The following is an 18482-nucleotide window of genomic DNA, read 5'->3' as shown; positions in this document are numbered from 1 at the left end:
ATTCAGGGAGCAATCAGGAGAGAGAATGGGGAATAAAGGTGATTTATTTTAACAAGCACAGAATTGATTACTAAACAATAGTGAACATGGAACTTGACTCTTCTTAAAGCAGCAGTTTTCATAATGGGAAAAAAAAATTGTTTATAATATATACTATATTTATATATTTTTTAATTCTAAAGGAATGAAAGGTCATTTGATGGCCTCATAAGAGTTGTGGCCCTGTCCAAAATGCATCTGTGAAGTTCCCAAGATTTCAGAAGAGTGCTTATGTGTTCGTACGTTTGAAAAGCCTGAAACAGTGGACTATTACATGACAGTCTATCTGGCATTAAGTCACCAAAATGTGAACTCGAAGGAGGATGTCACATGGTGGCATTTGGGACAGGGTCTGTGTTTACATCAGCATAAACCTTTCACTCGGTTTTCAACTGCTGCCTGACAGTACTTACAGAAGGACAAGATGGAGACCACATGATTTTAGGTTGTATCTGGAAACCAGATGTTTAAGGGTTTAAACAGGCATTTGAAATTCAAGCTTGTGGAAATGCACAAAAAACAGTGATTCAACTAGTGTGAATTACAACATAATACACACCTGAGGAGGAAAGAGTCCCCACTGCAAAGATCCATTCCACACAAAGCAGAAATCCACACCAGCTCTTCAACCTTGCCCTGCATTGACTACTACAGTGCAGATGAGGTGACCTGAAAAACCTGAACTGGATTTCTATTGGAGAATAATTTGGGTGCTGTGTATTCTAACATACGTACACATCTCTCAGGTCAGTAGGTGTGTGTTCAGAGGATTTTTAAATGGAGGGGGTGGAATGCCTCTAAATTGAATTTAACAGGAAATGTTAGGGAACCACAGTGAGTTAGATATAGGAACCACTCCACTCTCCTTCAGTCCAAACTAGTGTGGGCAGCTTGAACTCATTTCAGATATATACAACGGATCTGATCACCTGACCCAAGTGTATGTGAGATGATTCCTCATCGTGACTTATGAGAGGTATGGGTGAAACATTCCTCCAGGGGTCATCAGCGTGGCGCCTGCGTCTGTGTGACCTCCGGTCCTCGGCTAGCCAGCCTGCTAAGGATGCTTCTTTCTGACATCTGCAGCCGCACAGCAACGGGCGGTATTCGAGCGATGGTTGCTGGGAGCCGGGTGACATCTGCCTTCATGTCGCTGAGCAGCTCCTCCAGTTGTTTGAGAACTGACAGAAAGAATGGTGATTGAGAATGGTGAAAGAATGGTGGAGATTTTTGAGCACGTCTCCATTTATTTGAACATTTTAAGGAATTAAATTCATCAGTCTCAACATTTTTGCCTACGTGCATCACTAACACCGTGTCCTAACTACACGCGACGCCGCAACACGCGATAAAAGGTATCTTTTCCATGTTAATCAGAGTTTTTGTCCTAACCAGGTGCGACGGCGACGATTCTATTTTAGAAACGGTTTCTGCGACGTCGCGCTGGAACAACAAACACAAAGTGTGGCAATGATAATCTCAGGTACTGTTTATGTGCTTTATTTAATGTTAAAAGCGTGAAATGTGACTTTGAATATCAATTAGTGCTCCCAGCTTTGTAGCTGTATGGACATAATGGATATAATTCACCTCAGATCTTGAAATTAAACAAATGGAAACAAGAACGTTAAAACTGTGAACAAAGTGTATTATTATGTGTTATTATGCAAGTGCAAGTGTATTATTTGACAAAGATTGTTTTAGTAACTCAGTAGTCTATGTATTTTTTAAATGGTGTAATATTTGTGAATTTGATTATGTAGCTACTTATCCATTTTCTTGCAAGTGCCGTCAAGATTACTCTCTAGTGCTGTGCACTTGCCGCGAGACTCCACCCACACGCTCTTCTGATTGGCTGTGATTTTTGATTGACGTTGTGGCGTCTCACAGTCGCGTCACGTCTAGTGTGGACAAACACACTGCCGTCGCTGGAATCTTATCGCGTCGCGTGTAGTTAGGACACGGTGTAAAGCTACAGGATGTAATAATCAAGCCAAATGTGGTCTGTAAAGCTATATTGAGATACTAAGTGTGAATTTTTGTGGATTTGAGCAGTGCTGTGTTTGAAACAGTGTTAAGCTGTGAAAGTAGCTGTATGAAGATTTGTATAATAATTAGGACTGGTAGCCTTTGAGCACCTCACAATTCGATTTGATTTCAAATTCAAATGTATTTTTATAACACTTCATTTGATTTAGAATCATATTAGATTAGGATTGATATTCAAACAGATTTAGATTCATATTTGATTTGGATTCAAATTTAAAATAGATTTAATTCAAATTCAATTTAAATCTTACTGGATTTAGATTCAAATTAAATTTGATTTAGATTAATATTTGATTAGATTTTAAATTCAATTACATTTGTATTCAAATTCAATTTAAATCTGACTGATCTGGATTCATATTTGATTTGGATTTAAACTCAATTAGATTTAGATTCATATTTGATTTGGATTCACATTTAAATACATTTTTTAATTCTGATTTTCATTTAATTTGCTTAATTAATAAATTCATATTCAGACTTGGACTAACAATTCACTAAAAATGTGATAATCAACTTTTGTTAAAAGATCCAGAATCAAATGTGAAATAAATAGTAATCATTTTTGTAATGTAAATCCTTTTTCCCTGACTGCTCGTAATAATAATAGCTACTTTGTATTTATGATGTGCTGTACAGAGTTATGCAAGTTGTTGTACCTTTGTGTAGAACTGCATTAGCAGGCTTGTTTCCTGACATGGACTCTTTACTGAGGTGCTGGTGTGACTCCGCCAGACACTCCACCTCACTGAAGCGTGTGTTGAGTGCCATGGAGGGGTGAGAGGGGTCCTCGGTCATGTTTAGATATGCAGCACGTCTGAGCTGCTCCTCAATCACCAGAGCTTGTTCCAACAGCTAAACACAGACATTAATGATGCAGTTGAAAGAACAGCCAACTAATTTAGCTCTAGGAAAACAATGAAGCCAGTGAGAATAAGTTTTGTAGTTTTTGTGCATCTCTAACCTTAAACCTGCGAGCAAGGAACTTGTTTTTAATCTCAAGGAAGTTTCCTCGGCTCATCTCTCCCTTAAAGGGCTCGTTGAGTATGGCGAACCTTGGGTCGTTCTGCACATCCTGCCAGCGAGCATAGCCGTGGCTGATGGTACAGAGATTAAGGACATAATCTATAAAATTAGGAACAGGAATCTATAAAATTATAACAGCAGTTAAATGTAACAAGTTTCTACTTGATTTTTAGTAGAGGATAGTTTTGATTCATTTGACATTTCTTGGCCACTACATAATTCCTGGAAATTGTTTTATTTCAGTTTTAATGACTACTGGATAGTATGACACTGTCATTTACAGATAATGGTCATAATAACTATAACTTCTGATTGGTAGTACATTTTTGAATAATAAAAAAACAATAAAAAAGAATAATAAAGTACACTAAAAGACATTCCTTTCAGTGATGCAAGCAAATTTATTGGTGTATCGGTACTAAAAAGACAGTGACTACCAAAATGATCAATAAAATGACGTTAATATGTCAAGGATACTGTATGATACCAGCCAGCAGCCAGTAGTCGTGGCGACGATGCCAGATCTCGTAAGTCTTCTTGGTGACCGTGGCGGCTCTCTCTTCATTCTGCCAGAGAGAGTGAAGCTCTGGAGAGAGAAACAGAGAGATCATTGATTCAAAATTCACCAGCACATGCACATATACACACACACAGTAAATTCCCAGTGTACCTGTGAAACCTCCGTCAGCGATGTTAAACATGAACCTCTGCTTCACTGCTTTCTTCTTCTCCTCACTCACTCCATCCCCTCCTCCACTTGTCTCTTTGGTGTTCTCTCCATTTTGCAGCTTAGCGGAGTCCTCTGACTTCACTCTGTCTTTCTCGTCTTTTGGCTCTGGTTGAAGAGAGAAAGAGACATTATTGATTGTAACAGTTATGTGTGGTATAAAGGTGTGTTATTTGTGTTAGTAAGTACCTTTCTTCTCATCTCTTGCTGGGCTGGTGTCCATTTTTTCTGTTTTCTCTTCAGAAGATTCTTCTGCAATGGAGTAAGAAAGTATTAATGCTACTCATGGGACCTTTACTAGAGTTTTCATGGAATGAAAGTGGATATTAAATCAGATTTTAATCATAAGACAAAATAAATATTAAAATGTTAGGTAGTGCTCAGCTCTTCACCTTTGGTTTTGGATGTGTCTACACTGCTTGTGGCATCTGAACTTTCAGCTTTGACATCTGAAGATGAGTTTTTCTTCGATTCAGTGGACTTCTCCTCTTTCTCTCCATCCTTTTCATTTTCTACATCCTTTTCTGCTGATGGTGAGGTGGTCTCTCTCTCCCTTTCCTTTTTTTCTTCTTTCTTTGCTGGACTGGAGGATTTCTCACCTTCATCAGGAATCTCAATAATCTGAGAAAAAAAGAAGGAACGTGAGAATGACAGTTGGAGACATGAAGAAAGACAAAGTGAGACAGGCAGGTGTTTACAAAAGGAAAGTGTTTAAAAATACAGAGAATAGAAACAGGAAGATGAAGTGAAAAAGTGAGACTGTAAATAACAAGTACCTCATCCTCCTGTCTGAGCCCTTTCGTCTCCTTCTCTCCATCCCCCTCCATCTTCTCCTCCAGCTCTTTTACGTCTTCGCCTTTGGAAAGGTCTTCTGTTTGGATAAAAGAGAGTCAGATTAATGCGTAACGATTAGAGTCCTGCACGGGTTCGGGTACCCAAATTTTGCTCAAATGGGTGAAAAATAGCCAACTGTGTCGGATACGGGTGCGGGTCGGTTCGGACACGGGCTAAACACGGGTCTAAACAGGGTCTAAACCGGTTTTAAAACAATCACGTGCAAACGTAAAAATATATGCATATTTTTAGTAACAAAAATATGCCTGTATTTCAAGTTGATAAAATAATTTAAAATCCACATCAGTTTATTTGTGCCCACGCCCTCCCAGGAGTCTATATACCTACTTTCACTTTTAAAAACATCATAACCGCGCACACGATCTGCTTGCAGTCGTCGAGATGGATGCTGAGGAGTTGAAGAAAAGAATAGCTAGTGGAGATGGTAAAGTTGTCGACAATACGTCATCAAAAATCAAGTCGAGTGTGTGGGAGAAATTTGGAGTTATCTGAAGAAAACAATATTGTGAAAGGCTTTGCTGCATGCATTTTCGTGTTGGATAGCCGCAAATTTGGAACTTCATCGCTGAGGAGGCACGCAGGAACTGTGGTAACAAACCAAGCAGTTCTATCGAACAGTATTTTTCAAATTTAACACTGTTAAGTATGTGTGGTGTGCAGGGCGTGTTTGAACCCAAAATTGTCAGATGTAGGCTAGATGAAATTGCGTGGCAGATATAGTGTTGTAGCCGCGTCTGTTCGAATGGTAAAATGTTATAAGGCTACTCAGTTTTGTGGTAACGTTAGCAATGTTCCTCATGTACCGGCCTTTTGACAGCTTCGGCTGAAGTTGTCCTTGTGTTAATGGTCGTGTAATAACTTCTGTATGACCTATAATGTGTCTATAATGTGATAGTCTAAACTGATTTTATTTTCGGTTCTATTTTAAGGGGGTCGGGTCGGGTGCGGATTTTAATTAGTGCTGCTGTCGGAAAACGGGTCGGATGTGGCTTTAAGCACTGCGGATACGGGTAAATCTGGTAATGATTAGCTGCACAGAGATGCTGGACAAATCTTACTTCTCATTTCAACTTCTCATAAAAAGGTCAAATGATCTAAAAATTAGCTGTTCTGTTTTTTCTTCATGTTCACTGGACCACACTTTTGGTAGACAACAATTATTACTTAAAGAGCAGTTTATACCAAAGGAAAAACTACTACCCTAACTAATAAAGTTAAAATATTATTAAAGACAAATGAACAGTTAGGAATGAAATAAGAACAAGTACAAGCTTAGATAAATACAAATAAAGTAAGGTCTAACAGTAGTATTCAGGTACAGTAAAGGAATAACTGAATGTAAAAGAACACTGCAGATAGCCTAGAAATCCAGACGCACCCTAGCGGCAGCAAATGTAATTTGCAGCCAGAGTCGTCTAGTAACTTTCCGTTGGCTTGCGAGCTGGAAAAACCAGGGGGGTAATCGAGCTCTCGAATTCCGTACCACCCCCGGGGGCCGCCATTGGCTAACAAGCCATCACCTGCTGTTAGCATTCCATTGACTCCCATTCATTTTGGCGTCCCTTTGACAGCGAATAACTTTACATCTGAGGCGTTTAAAGACTCCATTTGTCCATTATTTATTTCTAAAGAAACACGACAATGTATAAAAGGCTCCAAAACCTTGTATCTTACGTTATGGCCCCATAGAAGCAGTTTTTGTAAAAGTAGGCTAACTTTGCGTCATAACCACGCGACTCTCTGGAAATTACCGTATAGACAGGAGGAGAAGCTCGCAGTCAATCTTGCGTAAGAATAAGGGAAAGAGAACTCAATTTGCTTCCCACGCGCTATTTAGATTGAGTTCTTGAGTTGTCTTAAGGCCTGTTCACACCGGGACGAATTTCGCGCGCGATAAACTAAAAACTATCCGACCAATGCGATTGGCGCTTTTGTTCACGTGTCTGGAGCTTCTGAAGTTACAGTAAAACACAACTTGGGGGCGCTCAAACACAAAACGGCCTTGCCGAGCACACATACGTAACAGCGAAGAAGATATACACCAAGTAGCGTCTACACTGCCGGGAAGAAATAAGACGAGGAAGATGCAAGGCAAGATGATTGTAGAGCTGCTGGTCTCGTTGGTGTCGGAACATAAAGAACTATATGACAAACGCGACGGCGACTACAAAAATCTTGATAAAAGAGAACTGTTATGGAGTGGTTTCTGTTTTACATTAAGCGCCATCTAATGTCAGGGAATGAATTTGCATGTTCACTCGGCTCATCGTCAGCGAAAATCGATTGGGTGTGAACACAAAAAACGCGTTGAAAAACGCTGGCGAATAACGCGCGCCGATATTCGTCCCGATGTGTAGGGCCCTTTACGCGTCTCCTTATTGAATGGTTTAAAATCGTTTAAATGTTTAAACTGACAAGACTTATAAGCACGTGCAAATGAAAAACTTTCACTTTTATGATGGTAAAATTTTGAAATTAATCCACAAATCACGCGTTTCGAACCGTAGGGCCTGGTCCGCAGGGATCAACTATGATCCGTTATACTCCTAATACAAAGACATGATATTTACTAGATGTTTTTGACTTCGTGTCCCATAAAAAAATGGTTTGAATTTTAGAACATTCCCTTTCATGGAGTGTGTAATATAGCTGTTTGTGAAAGTCAAAAGTGCATGATAAGTAAAGTTATTGTCTCCCAAAAGAAAGAATCGACTCTGAACCGCCTTTACGAGTCATTTGTATTTCATATCCTACTGCGTGACGGTTCTACGTCACTAGAAAATACATTTGCATAATGCCTGCCTATGTTGTATGTTGACCGCCGGCGAACAACTTGACCAGCCCTCAAGCGGTCTTACTGAAATACTTCTGCAAATCAGCTGTGGGCCACTATTACCTAAAACTGTGTCTATTAATGCAGATTGTCTGTAGTACTTACTACTCTGAGTAATGAAAAAGGATTGAGCAAGATTTGTTTTACAAATATTTGTTAGATCATTCATTCACGTTAGTTGATACAGTTCCTGCATGTGCAGCGCAATAAATTCAAAATATACACCGGTTTGTTGATGGACATTCACTTGTTAATGCTGATGGTGAGGAATTAGTTGCAACATCTCATGAAGAACATCAAACTGAGTAGTGTATCACTGAGAAACGTCTTGCTCACGTTGTACTTGCGATGGAGGTTGAATAACTAGTTCTTCCAATGTTTCAGCATCGGACTCGCACTCAGATGGATATAGTAAAATCAACGTCATCATTACTGTCTTTGCAGTGTGTACAATATTTCTGGCTTTAAAAGGGATTTAGAGAGACTGATTCATCCGTCGAGTCATTTGAAAATCAATGAAAAAATGTGGTGATGTGCAATTATATTATGAAAATGAAATGTTTTTTGACCTTTTATACATGTAAACCTGTTGTAGGAGACTCCAAAACAAAATTAGGAGCCTTTAAAATAGCATAATAGAGACACTTTAATACAGAATTTAAAAACATCATCATAGATGAGGTGTATTCAATTCATTGTATGTATGAATACTATTTCAGTATTTATTAATATTTTGAATTAGCTTCTATTTTAATTGTTTTAATATTAGTAATTGTGCTATGCCAGGGCTTTTGACGTTTTTATTAGGTTTTTTTATTTAAATTAAAATTTTAGTCCTTTAAGTACTTCAACTTAAATTAATTTCAGTTATTTGCCAAGGAACCATCAAGGTAACAAGGCAAACAGTTTTTCATCAAATATTTATATTTTATTTTATTATATCACAGCTTTATTTCAATTAATTTTTAAATAGTTTTAGTTAACAATAACAACACTGATATGCGTGTGCGTACCTGTTGCTGGTGTGTTTGGCTGGGTATCCGCAGGCGTCCCTGTAGAGGGTGTTTTTGGATCTTCTCCCGCTGCAATGGCCGCCGCTCTTTTGCTTTCCTCCTGTTCCTTCATCCAGGGCATTGACCACTGACCATTGACATGCTCAAACTCCTGCACCTGTTGGAGTTTAAAACAGTCAATCACATAACGCCACTGTCATTCACAGAATCAAATAGCTCTCTATTTACCACTAAAGCACTAGCGATCATAACTTCACACACCTTCTTGCGGATCAGTGACATCACACCTATGCGTGTGAGAACGTGTTGTCGTGACAGTCCTTCCCGTGGAACGCCATCAGCAAATGTTTCTGCCCCGTCGGCGCCTGGCTCACACAGGTGACGCATAAAGAGGGACACGTATGCCCTAAAAAACAGAGAGAGTGCTCAAGTAAATGAAGTTAAAATAAATGACAAGCAATCCTCTGGAAGGAATGTCAGACTCACTTGAACTCCTTCTCTGATTTGCCTCGCAGGTCTCTAACGAGCCACTGGGTGGTGAAGGCATCCTGGGGAGGCATCCCATAACGCATCACTGCATTCAGGAAGGCCTTCCTTTGTCGAGCATTGAAGCCCAACACCTAATGAGGAGAGAGAGGTTAAGTATAACTGAGTATGTGGAGGGAATAGTTGAAACAATTGAAAGGTAAGTGAAGTTGTACCTCAATGTTTCCTCCCACTCTGGCCAGTAGGGGGGGCAGTGGTTTGTCTTTATCATTCCTCAAGCCTTTGCGACTTGGTCTTCGGGAGTTAGCTGCGAACACAAACAAAAAAAGAGGATATATATCTGTATAATAACTGCTTATTCAGATAAAGATGGTTTAATTTCATTCTTTACCTTCAGACCGCTCATCAAAGTCCTCATCACCCTCCTCTGAAGCCACAGAGTAATCTGATTGGTTATCAGACTGATCATCCTGCCAGTCTGAGGACACAAATGGGTGGGGCAATATTTTATTGAGCACTTGAGTTCTCTTGGCAAGAAAATATTTAATTTGAGGGGACAAAAAACAAAATCATGCTGACATCTACAACAAAAAGGTCAAACTTTTGGACACACTAGATTAAGGTTTTTAAGATGGCGAGAAACAAATTCAGTCCAAAGGCTTATGCCTAAATGCTATAATTTAGCATTATATTTTGTTTATATACAATGTATAATTCAATTCATTATCATTAAAAACAACATCAAATTGATTAATTATGCATAAATTACAAGATTTTGAAAATAAAACTGTTTCCATAATAAAAAAAAAGAAAATTACTCAATTTTTTCATTATATGTAAGTTTTGTTTTGTTAAACATTTTTAGCACATACAACATAATTCCCATATTTTCATTTTATAGTTTTGACGACTTCAATATTACTCTAAAATGCTAAAATAAGTTATTAATAAAGAATGGGTAAGTGTGTCCATACTTTTGACTGGTAGTGTACATCCAAACAACAACCACCCAAAATTATAAAAATTAATAAACCATAAATATAATAATTTACAAAAAATAAAGGAATTATTTTAAACATAAAACATAAAAGGATTTACGGATATTACACAACACAAATTTAGCTACCAGACCTAAAATCACACAAGTTCATCTTCATCCATACAACACACATGCAACTACTCACGAACATACAGGGAAAGAGTAGTAAAAAAGCTTAAAATGCGCCTGTACCCCGTCTACTACCTCTGTCCTCCTGTGAGCAATCGTTGTAGTTCACGGGTTTGCGTGGCCGTTTGCCTTTGCCCAAGTGACGAGCGAGATCTTCCTGCTGCTGCTCATAATGATGGCGCAACAGTTTCTCCCAGTAATCAGGATCTACACTTTCTTCCTGCTTAATGATCTCTCTATCCACATCCTCCTCCTGACGAAGACATACCGTAAGATAGATACATATGACATAAACACACCACGCACACAGACAGTCACAATCCCACACAAACTTACCTCCTCTTCCTCATCTTTGACCACATACTGGGCCACTTTAAAGGAGCTGAGGTATTCATTCATACTCTGCAGCTCTGTGTCGTCTGTTGCATCTTGGTTTCTATCCAACAACCGATCAATGGCCTTGTCATCATAGTGGATCACACTGCCGTCTTCCTCCTTATTGTCACCTGGATAAGAGATATTTACTTGTTTTAGAATTGATTTTAATCTTTACTTTGTCCCTTTCCTGTATCGAGCCTGTTAATTCCTGTTAATTCCATTTTTGTATTTGTTTATTTTCCATATTGTCTAGTACTAGAAGTGCTTTACAAGCATTGGCAGTATTTTAAAGGGGTGATTGATTATGATTTAACTTTTTTTAATTTTAGTTAGTGTGTAATGTTGCTGTTTGAGCATAAACAACATCTGCAAAGTTATAATGCTCAAAGTTCAAAGCAAAGGGAGATATTTGCTTTTAAAGAAATCGTTTTTTAAGGACTACAACAAACGGCTGGTAGGGACTTCACAAGCTTCCTCCTGGGTTAGTGACATCACTAACCCTAAATTTACATAAACTCCGAATATGAATATGCTAATCAGTGACTAGAAGATAACTACACATAAGTTACATATAAATTCATCAACTAACCATTCAGAAATGTTGTCTACATGTTTTCACTTGTTCTTGAGTCTCTCCATCTTCATGACTTCAGTTTGAACATAAAAGGCTACAAGTTTTTGAAATTTTCAGTGCATGTCTGTGTGAGGTAAAAGAACAAGAGCTCTTGAAGCTCCGCCCACTGTGTCAGGAGCAGAAGCTCATTTGCATTTAAAGGGACGGACACAAAAACGGTGCTTTTTTGCTCACCCTCAAAAAGTGACAATTTTAACATGCTATATAAAAATATCTGTCGGTATTTTGAGCTTAAACTTCACATACACACTCCGGGGACATCAAAGACTTATTTTACATCTTGTGAAAAGGGCATTATACCACCGCTTTAAAGGGGTATTGAGTGACATGGAGTTTTTTTTTTTTTATGTTTTTTTTTTAAGTTTTTTGCACACAAAAATAAATAAATATATGTACAATATGCAGAAAAACTATTATTTTCAACCTTCATTCTGACCCTCTGTCTGAAATTATCTGTTTTTAAGGAACGGCTACTTTAAAGCATGTCAGTAAATGGCTACTATTATGATTAGCTAACGTTATTGCATTGGAAACCGTATCAACGCCCACGCAAGTAAAGTGTTTCGAAAACATTATCCATATAAAATTTTGTCATTTACAGACAAAGCATTATGAAATCATTTACTTACAATTTGCGGTGCAGCTTCTGTCAGATCCAATACAGTTGGCTGCTTATTCTTTCAACAAAATGTTCTTTGCAAACTCTCCATTAATTATACTGTGCATCATTTGCTAAACAAAATGCCCCGAACAAACATGTAATACTCGGGCACGATTTCTGTGCCAAAAATACTCCTTCCGGTTTGTCACAAGTTTCGGAAAGTTTTTTTCGAGTATGGGCATGTGTGACGTCAGATGCGGCGGAATTTCCTTATAGGGTCCTAAGGGCACTTCTCCCGGAAGGGCGCGCGCACACCCGTAGACCAGAGCGAGAGAGCGAAAGCAGTATGCCCATCAAAGCGCTGTGCTCGCTGCAGTCACATGACTTTGTTTGTTCCCTGCATTTCGACGATGATTGTTTTATAAACAAGGCCCAGTTTGACGCCGGATTTGCAGATCATCTAATGCTTAAGGATGGAGCAGTCCCAATGATAAAGGTTCACGGTCGTGCGTTGGAACCGCAGGCGGTGAGTAAAACTGCTTCAAATGCCTGTGTGTTGTTAGCTATCGGCGCGTAAGCACCGCCCACACGGCACGCCTCCAGCCGCTCGTTTTTTTCCGGAAAGACTCGGTACAGCCTATCTTTCTTTTATAAATATAATAAAACTAAAGACTTTTTGGAGATATGAAGGATGCAATACTACTCTATAGGTACTCAAGATTAACATGAGATTGACTGAAACTGAGTGTTTCACCCCCCCTTTAAATAAATGCTTTGTTTATAATGAGGTGGACGTTTTAAGCTATGCAACTTGCTGGATGTTTTAATGGTACAAAGACCTCTTATATGTCAAAAGATCAAGGCAAATTTCTCATGTGATGACTCATTTAATCATGCTAATAAATCTTTCTTGACACTCATTTTGAGGGAGAGAGATTTAAAGTGCAACACAACACAGATATAAAGTGAGCGGTAACTGGGTCAGGTAATGGAATTTATTTATTTCAGCCCAGGGCTCAACAGTAGGATTTTATATTATCTATTTTATTTACCATGTCAGATGTTTACTTTTAACATTTGCCCTGGCCCATTACAAAGAAATGTTGCCACACATTTTATTTTTAACCTATTGAGGCATCAGAGCGAAACTCATTAACATCAATGCTCAGCATAATAAGGTCATGTATAGTTTGAAGCTCTAAATAATCTTTAACTGAAAGCATAACTTCACATCTACACCACAGCAGCTTACATTGGGGATTTTTTTATCATATCCGATACTGACTGATCTACAAAACAAGTCACACATAAACTCTTAAAGGATTAGTTCACCTCAAAATGTAAATTTCCTGACAATTTACTCACCCCAATGCCATCCAAGATGTTCATGTCTTTCTTTCTTCAGTGGAAAAGAAATGAAGTTTTTTGAGGAAAACATTTCAGTATTTTTCTCCACACAATAGACTTCAATGGCAACCAAGATGTTGAAGTTCAAATCAATGCAGTTTCAAAGGGCTTTGCACGATCCCAGCTGAGGAATAGGGTCTTATCAAGTGAAATGATCGGTAATTTTCTACAAAAAAAAAAAAAAAGTATATACTTTTTAACCACAATTGTTCATCTTGTGCTGGTCTGCGACGCACCACGTTGGAAAGGTCACGCTTCATGTCATCTATCTTTGAAGCACTTCAAAGCCCTTTGAAACTGCATTGCTTTGGACTTCAACATCTTGGGTGCCATTGAAGTCCATTGTGTGGAGAAAAATCCTGAAATGTTTTCCTCAAAAAAACGAATTTCTTTTCCACTGAAGAAAGAAAGACATGAACATCTTGGATGGTATTGGGGTGAGTAAATTGTCAGGAAATTTTCATTTTGAGGTGAACTAATCCTTTAAGTACGAGCTGAACACCTGAACTTACTGTAGCCAAAGTTCGGCTGCATTTAAATGTCATTATTGTTCTGTCAAATGTCTATTCCACTTTCTGATCTCAAATCAAGGTCATGTTTAGAAGATGAAGAATTACTTAAAACAGTGTTTTTCTCACCCTCTCCGAGCTCATATTTGAAAAGCTGTTCTGTGCCAAACTTTAAGATGTCATCCAATTCTTGTTTGGACATGGATCCAGCCTTGGAGCCCAGACCGGGCCGCACCACCAGATGGGTCAACATCATCTTCTTCTTTGCCACCTGAGACACAAGGGTCAGGCGATGACTTTTGCAAGGGGTAGTGTTTGATTGTTAAGTGTTTTTCTACATAGTTTTGTATTTGCCTGGGTTTTAAACAGTTTCAAACCACTGTAATATCTCACCTGTGTAATTCTCTCCTCAACAGATGCTTTAGTGACAAATCGATAGATCATGACCTTCTTATTCTGACCAATACGATGAGCCCTGCTAAATGCCTGAGAAAGACAACAGAAAAGAGACCGTGTCAGAAAGAGTTTATCCACATAGTCTCTCACAGTGATGCAGGTGTTTGATAGTTTTAGCATCAGGCATTTCACATGGTCTCTACCTGGATGTCATTGTGCGGGTTCCAGTCTGAGTCGTAGATAATGACAGTGTCAGCAGTTGCCAAATTGATGCCCAAACCCCCTGCTCTAGTGGACAGGAGGAAAACAAACTGAGGAGCGCCAGGAGCTGCAATGAGAGGAAATAGACATTTTTGATCAAAACGAAACATCTGTAATGTTGATCAAACTGCTGTTATGGCTGGCATTATCCCCTTACCATTGAATCTATCGATGGCTTCCTGTCTCATCCCTCCAGTCACCCCTCCGTCTATCCTTTCATACTTGTATCCCTCGTTCTCCAGGAAGTCTTCCAGCAAATCCAACATCTTTGTCATCTACAACAGTAGATTTAAGTATATTAGAGTATATAGTTTTATTGAGTATATAATCTGTGTGTGTTTCAGGCATGTGTGTGTACCTGTGAGAATATAAGGACTCTATGTCCACCCTCCTTCAGTTTTTTCAGCATCTTAAACAGAAGCATCAGTTTCCCAGAAGCCTTTGTGAGGGCACTGCCATCATACATGCCATTGGGCATTTTAGGGGCTTCCTGCAAAATGAGACCCATATCGATCACCCATTAAGAAGTATTGTTGTTATTAATTTAAAACCTAAAAGCTGTCAGTTCCCCCATTTCTACTGTAAAATGGTAGTTGAGAGTGAGTGAATGGAAGCTCACATTAGCAGCTGTGGGAAAAAGGTAGGGGTGGTTACAGCATTTCTTCAGGTCCATGACCACATTGAGCAGAGAAACCTGGTTTCCTCCTCCACGAGTGTTCAGAGCTTCAAAGTTGCGTGTCAGGATGTACTTGTAATACTTCCTGTCCCAGAAAAACAGAAAATCGAATCAGAGGCTATTGTCATTTAAAAAGCCTCCAGTAAATGTAATAAAAGGACATTAAATGGAATATATATTTTATATAGACAGACTGAGTAAACAGAATCATCAAACTGTCAGTCATACAATACAATGATAGATGCTGTAAATAACAGATGTTCTCCAGCAGGTGGCACAAATCAGTCTGAGTGAAAATTTCGAAGAAATGTGCAGAATCTTAAATAGAACATTCATTGACAATTACTGAACGTACTTCTGCATGGGGCTGAGCTCCACACGCACAATGAGCTCAGTTTTTGAGGGCATGTGTTTGAAGACATCAGCTTTAAGTCTTCTGAGCATGTGTGGACCCAACATGTCGTGCAGTTTCTTAATTTGGTCTTCTTTAGCTATGTCAGCAAACTCTTCCAGGAAGCCTTCCAGATTACTGAAACACACACATATTTGGTACTGAACAATGTCAAAAAAAAAAAAAAAACACTGAGGGCACACAAAAATCCTCATCACACTCACTTTTCAATAACACACAAACACACACACTTACTTGAATCTCTCAGGTGTGAGGAAGTTGAGCAGATGGAAGAGCTCCTCCAGGTTGTTCTGTAAAGGTGTGCCTGTCAACAGCAGCTTATGCTGAAGAGGATAGTTATTCAACACACGAAAGAACTGAGAGAGAGAGGGAAAAGGAGAGAGAAAGTGTGTGTGTTAGTTTTACATCCAAGACTTATTTATCATACAATTTAAAGAATAGATCTCTCATAAATCAAAGTTCTATCATCATCTATTCACTCTCATATGACTTTCTTCAAAGAATATGCAAAAGCACCATAAAAGTAGTCCATAAGACCGTTGCACTATTTTCCAAGTCTTCTGAATTTATTCGATAGTTGTTGTTTTTTTGATGAAAAAAAAAGAAGCTCAAATATAAGTACTTTTAACCTCAGTGGGCTGGTATCGGCTGCAATCCAATCATTGAGTTAGTGAAAGAAACAAAGTCATACAGGTTTGGAAGTACATGAGAGTGAGTAAATGATGACAGAATTTGAATTTTTGGATGAACAAATCCTTTAAGTAGTAAATACTTTGGTGTGTCAGGGGTCTGACACATGGATTTTACCTTTGACTGGTTATTTTTCAGCCTATGGGCCTCATCTACCACAAGACAAGCCCAGTCAATGGAGCCCAGGATGGCTTGATCAATTGTGATGAGCTCATAGGATGTCAACAGCACATGAAACTTCACAGCAGCCTCTTTCTGCACAGATGAAGAGAGTTTCAGGAACCACGCATAGTAGGCAGATAAAGACAATACCAATATCATCAAACCACACAGCAGATGTGCCAAATATTTACATGAACCTACATGTTTATGGTTATGGTTACTAGTTCTCTCTGATAATAAGCTATTATATCAACTCTTCCCCTCCTTTCCTCTGTGATTCATACCTTCATTTTGGAGGCCTTTTTCCCACCGCGGATGGCGTTGTCCTCAAAGGAGAATTCATTCTCTCGTATGACAGCTCTGCTGTCTTTATCACCCACATAAGTGACCACGTACATGTCTGGGGCCCACATCTCAAACTCTCTCTCCCAGTTAATAATAGTGGACAGCGGGGCACTGACCAAGAAGGGCCCCTTTGAGTGACCCTGAGAGAAACCATAACCAAATATACCACATTATTTACTTTAAAGCCACAATACATTCTATGATAAACATCCATGTCTTCCTAGAGACCATTTATAGAGACCAGCACAACTTTTTTAAACCTTTATAATAATGAAAATTGTTTCTGAAGCACCAAACCAGCATATTAGAATGATTTTTGAAGGATCGTGTATGTGACACTGAAGCCTGGAATAATGGCTGCTGAAAATTCAGCTTTGCCATCACAGGAATAAATTACATTTCAAAATATATTAAAATAGAAAACAGTTATTTTCAATTTTAATAATACTCTTTTTACTGTCATTTTTATTTAAAAGAAATGCAGCCTTGGACAGCACAAGAGGCTTCTTTGGAAAAACATTTTCATACCGACCCAAAATCTTTGAGCAATAGTGTACTTATATATTTTTAAGAAAACACACCTCTTTGTAGAGCGAGTAGAGGAAGACAGCAGTCTGAACAGTCTTTCCAAGACCCATCTCATCAGCCAGGATGGTATCTGTGCCCTGAGCCCAAGAAAAACGCAACCAGTTCAGTCCCTCCAGCTGGTATGGGTGAAGTGTGCCGCCTGTAGAGTCCAGATAATCCGGTTGCCTATCAAACTTTATAGTGGGCTGAAAGTAAGAGACAGGAAGAATATTAGTTCATTGACAGTCAAAACATATTAATACATTTTCTTTGGCTTTTAAACAATGTTTTCAATCAATCTATATGTGCAATTGTTGGCCTTACTGATAATTATATTAATGGTTACACTTGAGAGAAAATTATGGGAAAAAAGTGGGGAACAGGACAGAGAAAAGAATCCATGCTATGAATTTGCATTGAATAACTTGCAGTGCTAAACCATGGCTCTGACCTAAATGTGTAAAGTATTAAAAATTGCATCTTATAAAGTAGACAGAAGTTGATTTGAGTTGTTCCAAGAATCCTTACATCCACAACAGGATTAGCAGGAGGCCTCTCTGTCTTCCTCACTTTGACCTTCTTTATCTTTTTACCTGGTCTGCCCTCCTCTCCAAGCATCAACTCCCTGACAAACAGAAAGAAGATATGTAGATTAAATGATAAATGCAACATTGTTTCATAGAAGGGTGTATGCGTGTGAAATGCTGCAGAGTCCTGTGTGCATGTACCTGTGGTTCCAGTAATGCTGTTTGAAGGTCTCAAAGTCTGGGATGTCCATGTCTTCACACTCCCAGGTTGACTGATCATATTGTAAATCTCTCCATTTGATCAGATAGTGAACGTTATTCTTCTTATCCACACTGCCAGAGAGAACAGAGAAATTAATGTCCAAATAGTTGAGCAGATGTTGTTCTTCAAGAGATTTCGAACATCTGAACACCCTCACCTGTGATTTAATATGCGGTGGATGAGGAGCCACTCCATCTTTACTCCAAAGCGTCCATACTGATCCTCCATACGGGCATAGAAGGGATCTTTATTCTTCCTCTTACAGCTCTTATCCTCATCTCCCTCAGCACCCATCTCTAGGTTGGGGGGCTCTTCCATATCTGTCTTCCGCTGATAGTTACGGAACATTACCTGACAGTTCAGCTCCAACTGTGACGAGAGAGAGAAAGACATACCTGATTGGATGATTTTACTAATAAACACGCCCATGTAAACAAATGCACAATTTAATGTGCAATT

The 18482-nt window shown here is 38.8% G+C and overlaps 1 protein-coding gene across 3 annotated transcripts in view; it reads right to left on the bottom strand.

The window, feature by feature from the left end:
* Nucleotides 1-84: 84 nt before the first annotated feature.
* chd4b (chromodomain helicase DNA binding protein 4b) overlaps nucleotides 85-18482 on the bottom strand; it is a 24715-nt gene continuing 6317 nt past the window's right edge. Inside the window, exons 12-40 of one of the 3 annotated variants that reach the window (XM_079894504.1) lie at nucleotides 18181-18392; nucleotides 17963-18094; nucleotides 17763-17859; nucleotides 17249-17440; nucleotides 16607-16807; nucleotides 16278-16415; nucleotides 15705-15826; nucleotides 15414-15587; nucleotides 15002-15143; nucleotides 14741-14872; nucleotides 14540-14657; nucleotides 14325-14449; nucleotides 14119-14211; nucleotides 13855-13996; nucleotides 10533-10702; nucleotides 10260-10449; nucleotides 9420-9506; nucleotides 9244-9335; nucleotides 9029-9162; nucleotides 8804-8948; nucleotides 8543-8699; nucleotides 4618-4712; nucleotides 4234-4462; nucleotides 4031-4093; nucleotides 3785-3949; nucleotides 3592-3700; nucleotides 3053-3185; nucleotides 2748-2943; nucleotides 85-1220 (exon numbers count right to left, since the gene is read on the bottom strand). In XM_079894504.1, the coding sequence (XP_079750630.1) occupies nucleotides 1045-1220; nucleotides 2748-2943; nucleotides 3053-3185; nucleotides 3592-3700; nucleotides 3785-3949; nucleotides 4031-4093; nucleotides 4234-4462; nucleotides 4618-4712; nucleotides 8543-8699; nucleotides 8804-8948; nucleotides 9029-9162; nucleotides 9244-9335; nucleotides 9420-9506; nucleotides 10260-10449; nucleotides 10533-10702; nucleotides 13855-13996; nucleotides 14119-14211; nucleotides 14325-14449; nucleotides 14540-14657; nucleotides 14741-14872; nucleotides 15002-15143; nucleotides 15414-15587; nucleotides 15705-15826; nucleotides 16278-16415; nucleotides 16607-16807; nucleotides 17249-17440; nucleotides 17763-17859; nucleotides 17963-18094; nucleotides 18181-18392 (4161 nt within the window). In that variant the 3' untranslated portion in view covers nucleotides 85-1044. The remainder of the gene's footprint in view (nucleotides 1221-2747; nucleotides 2944-3052; nucleotides 3186-3591; nucleotides 3701-3784; nucleotides 3950-4030; nucleotides 4094-4233; nucleotides 4463-4617; nucleotides 4713-8542; nucleotides 8700-8803; nucleotides 8949-9028; nucleotides 9163-9243; nucleotides 9336-9419; nucleotides 9507-10259; nucleotides 10450-10532; nucleotides 10703-13854; nucleotides 13997-14118; nucleotides 14212-14324; nucleotides 14450-14539; nucleotides 14658-14740; nucleotides 14873-15001; nucleotides 15144-15413; nucleotides 15588-15704; nucleotides 15827-16277; nucleotides 16416-16606; nucleotides 16808-17248; nucleotides 17441-17762; nucleotides 17860-17962; nucleotides 18095-18180; nucleotides 18393-18482) is intronic. The other 2 variants (XM_079894506.1, XM_079894505.1) reach the window with 2 other exon arrangements.

Source organism: Squalius cephalus, assembly GCF_949319135.1.
Source record: "Squalius cephalus genome assembly, chromosome: 15".
Lineage (NCBI taxonomy): Eukaryota > Metazoa > Chordata > Actinopteri > Cypriniformes > Leuciscidae > Squalius > Squalius cephalus.
The sequence above is the reverse complement of the archived record's forward strand: the minus strand, read 5'-3'. Positions and strand labels throughout refer to the sequence as shown.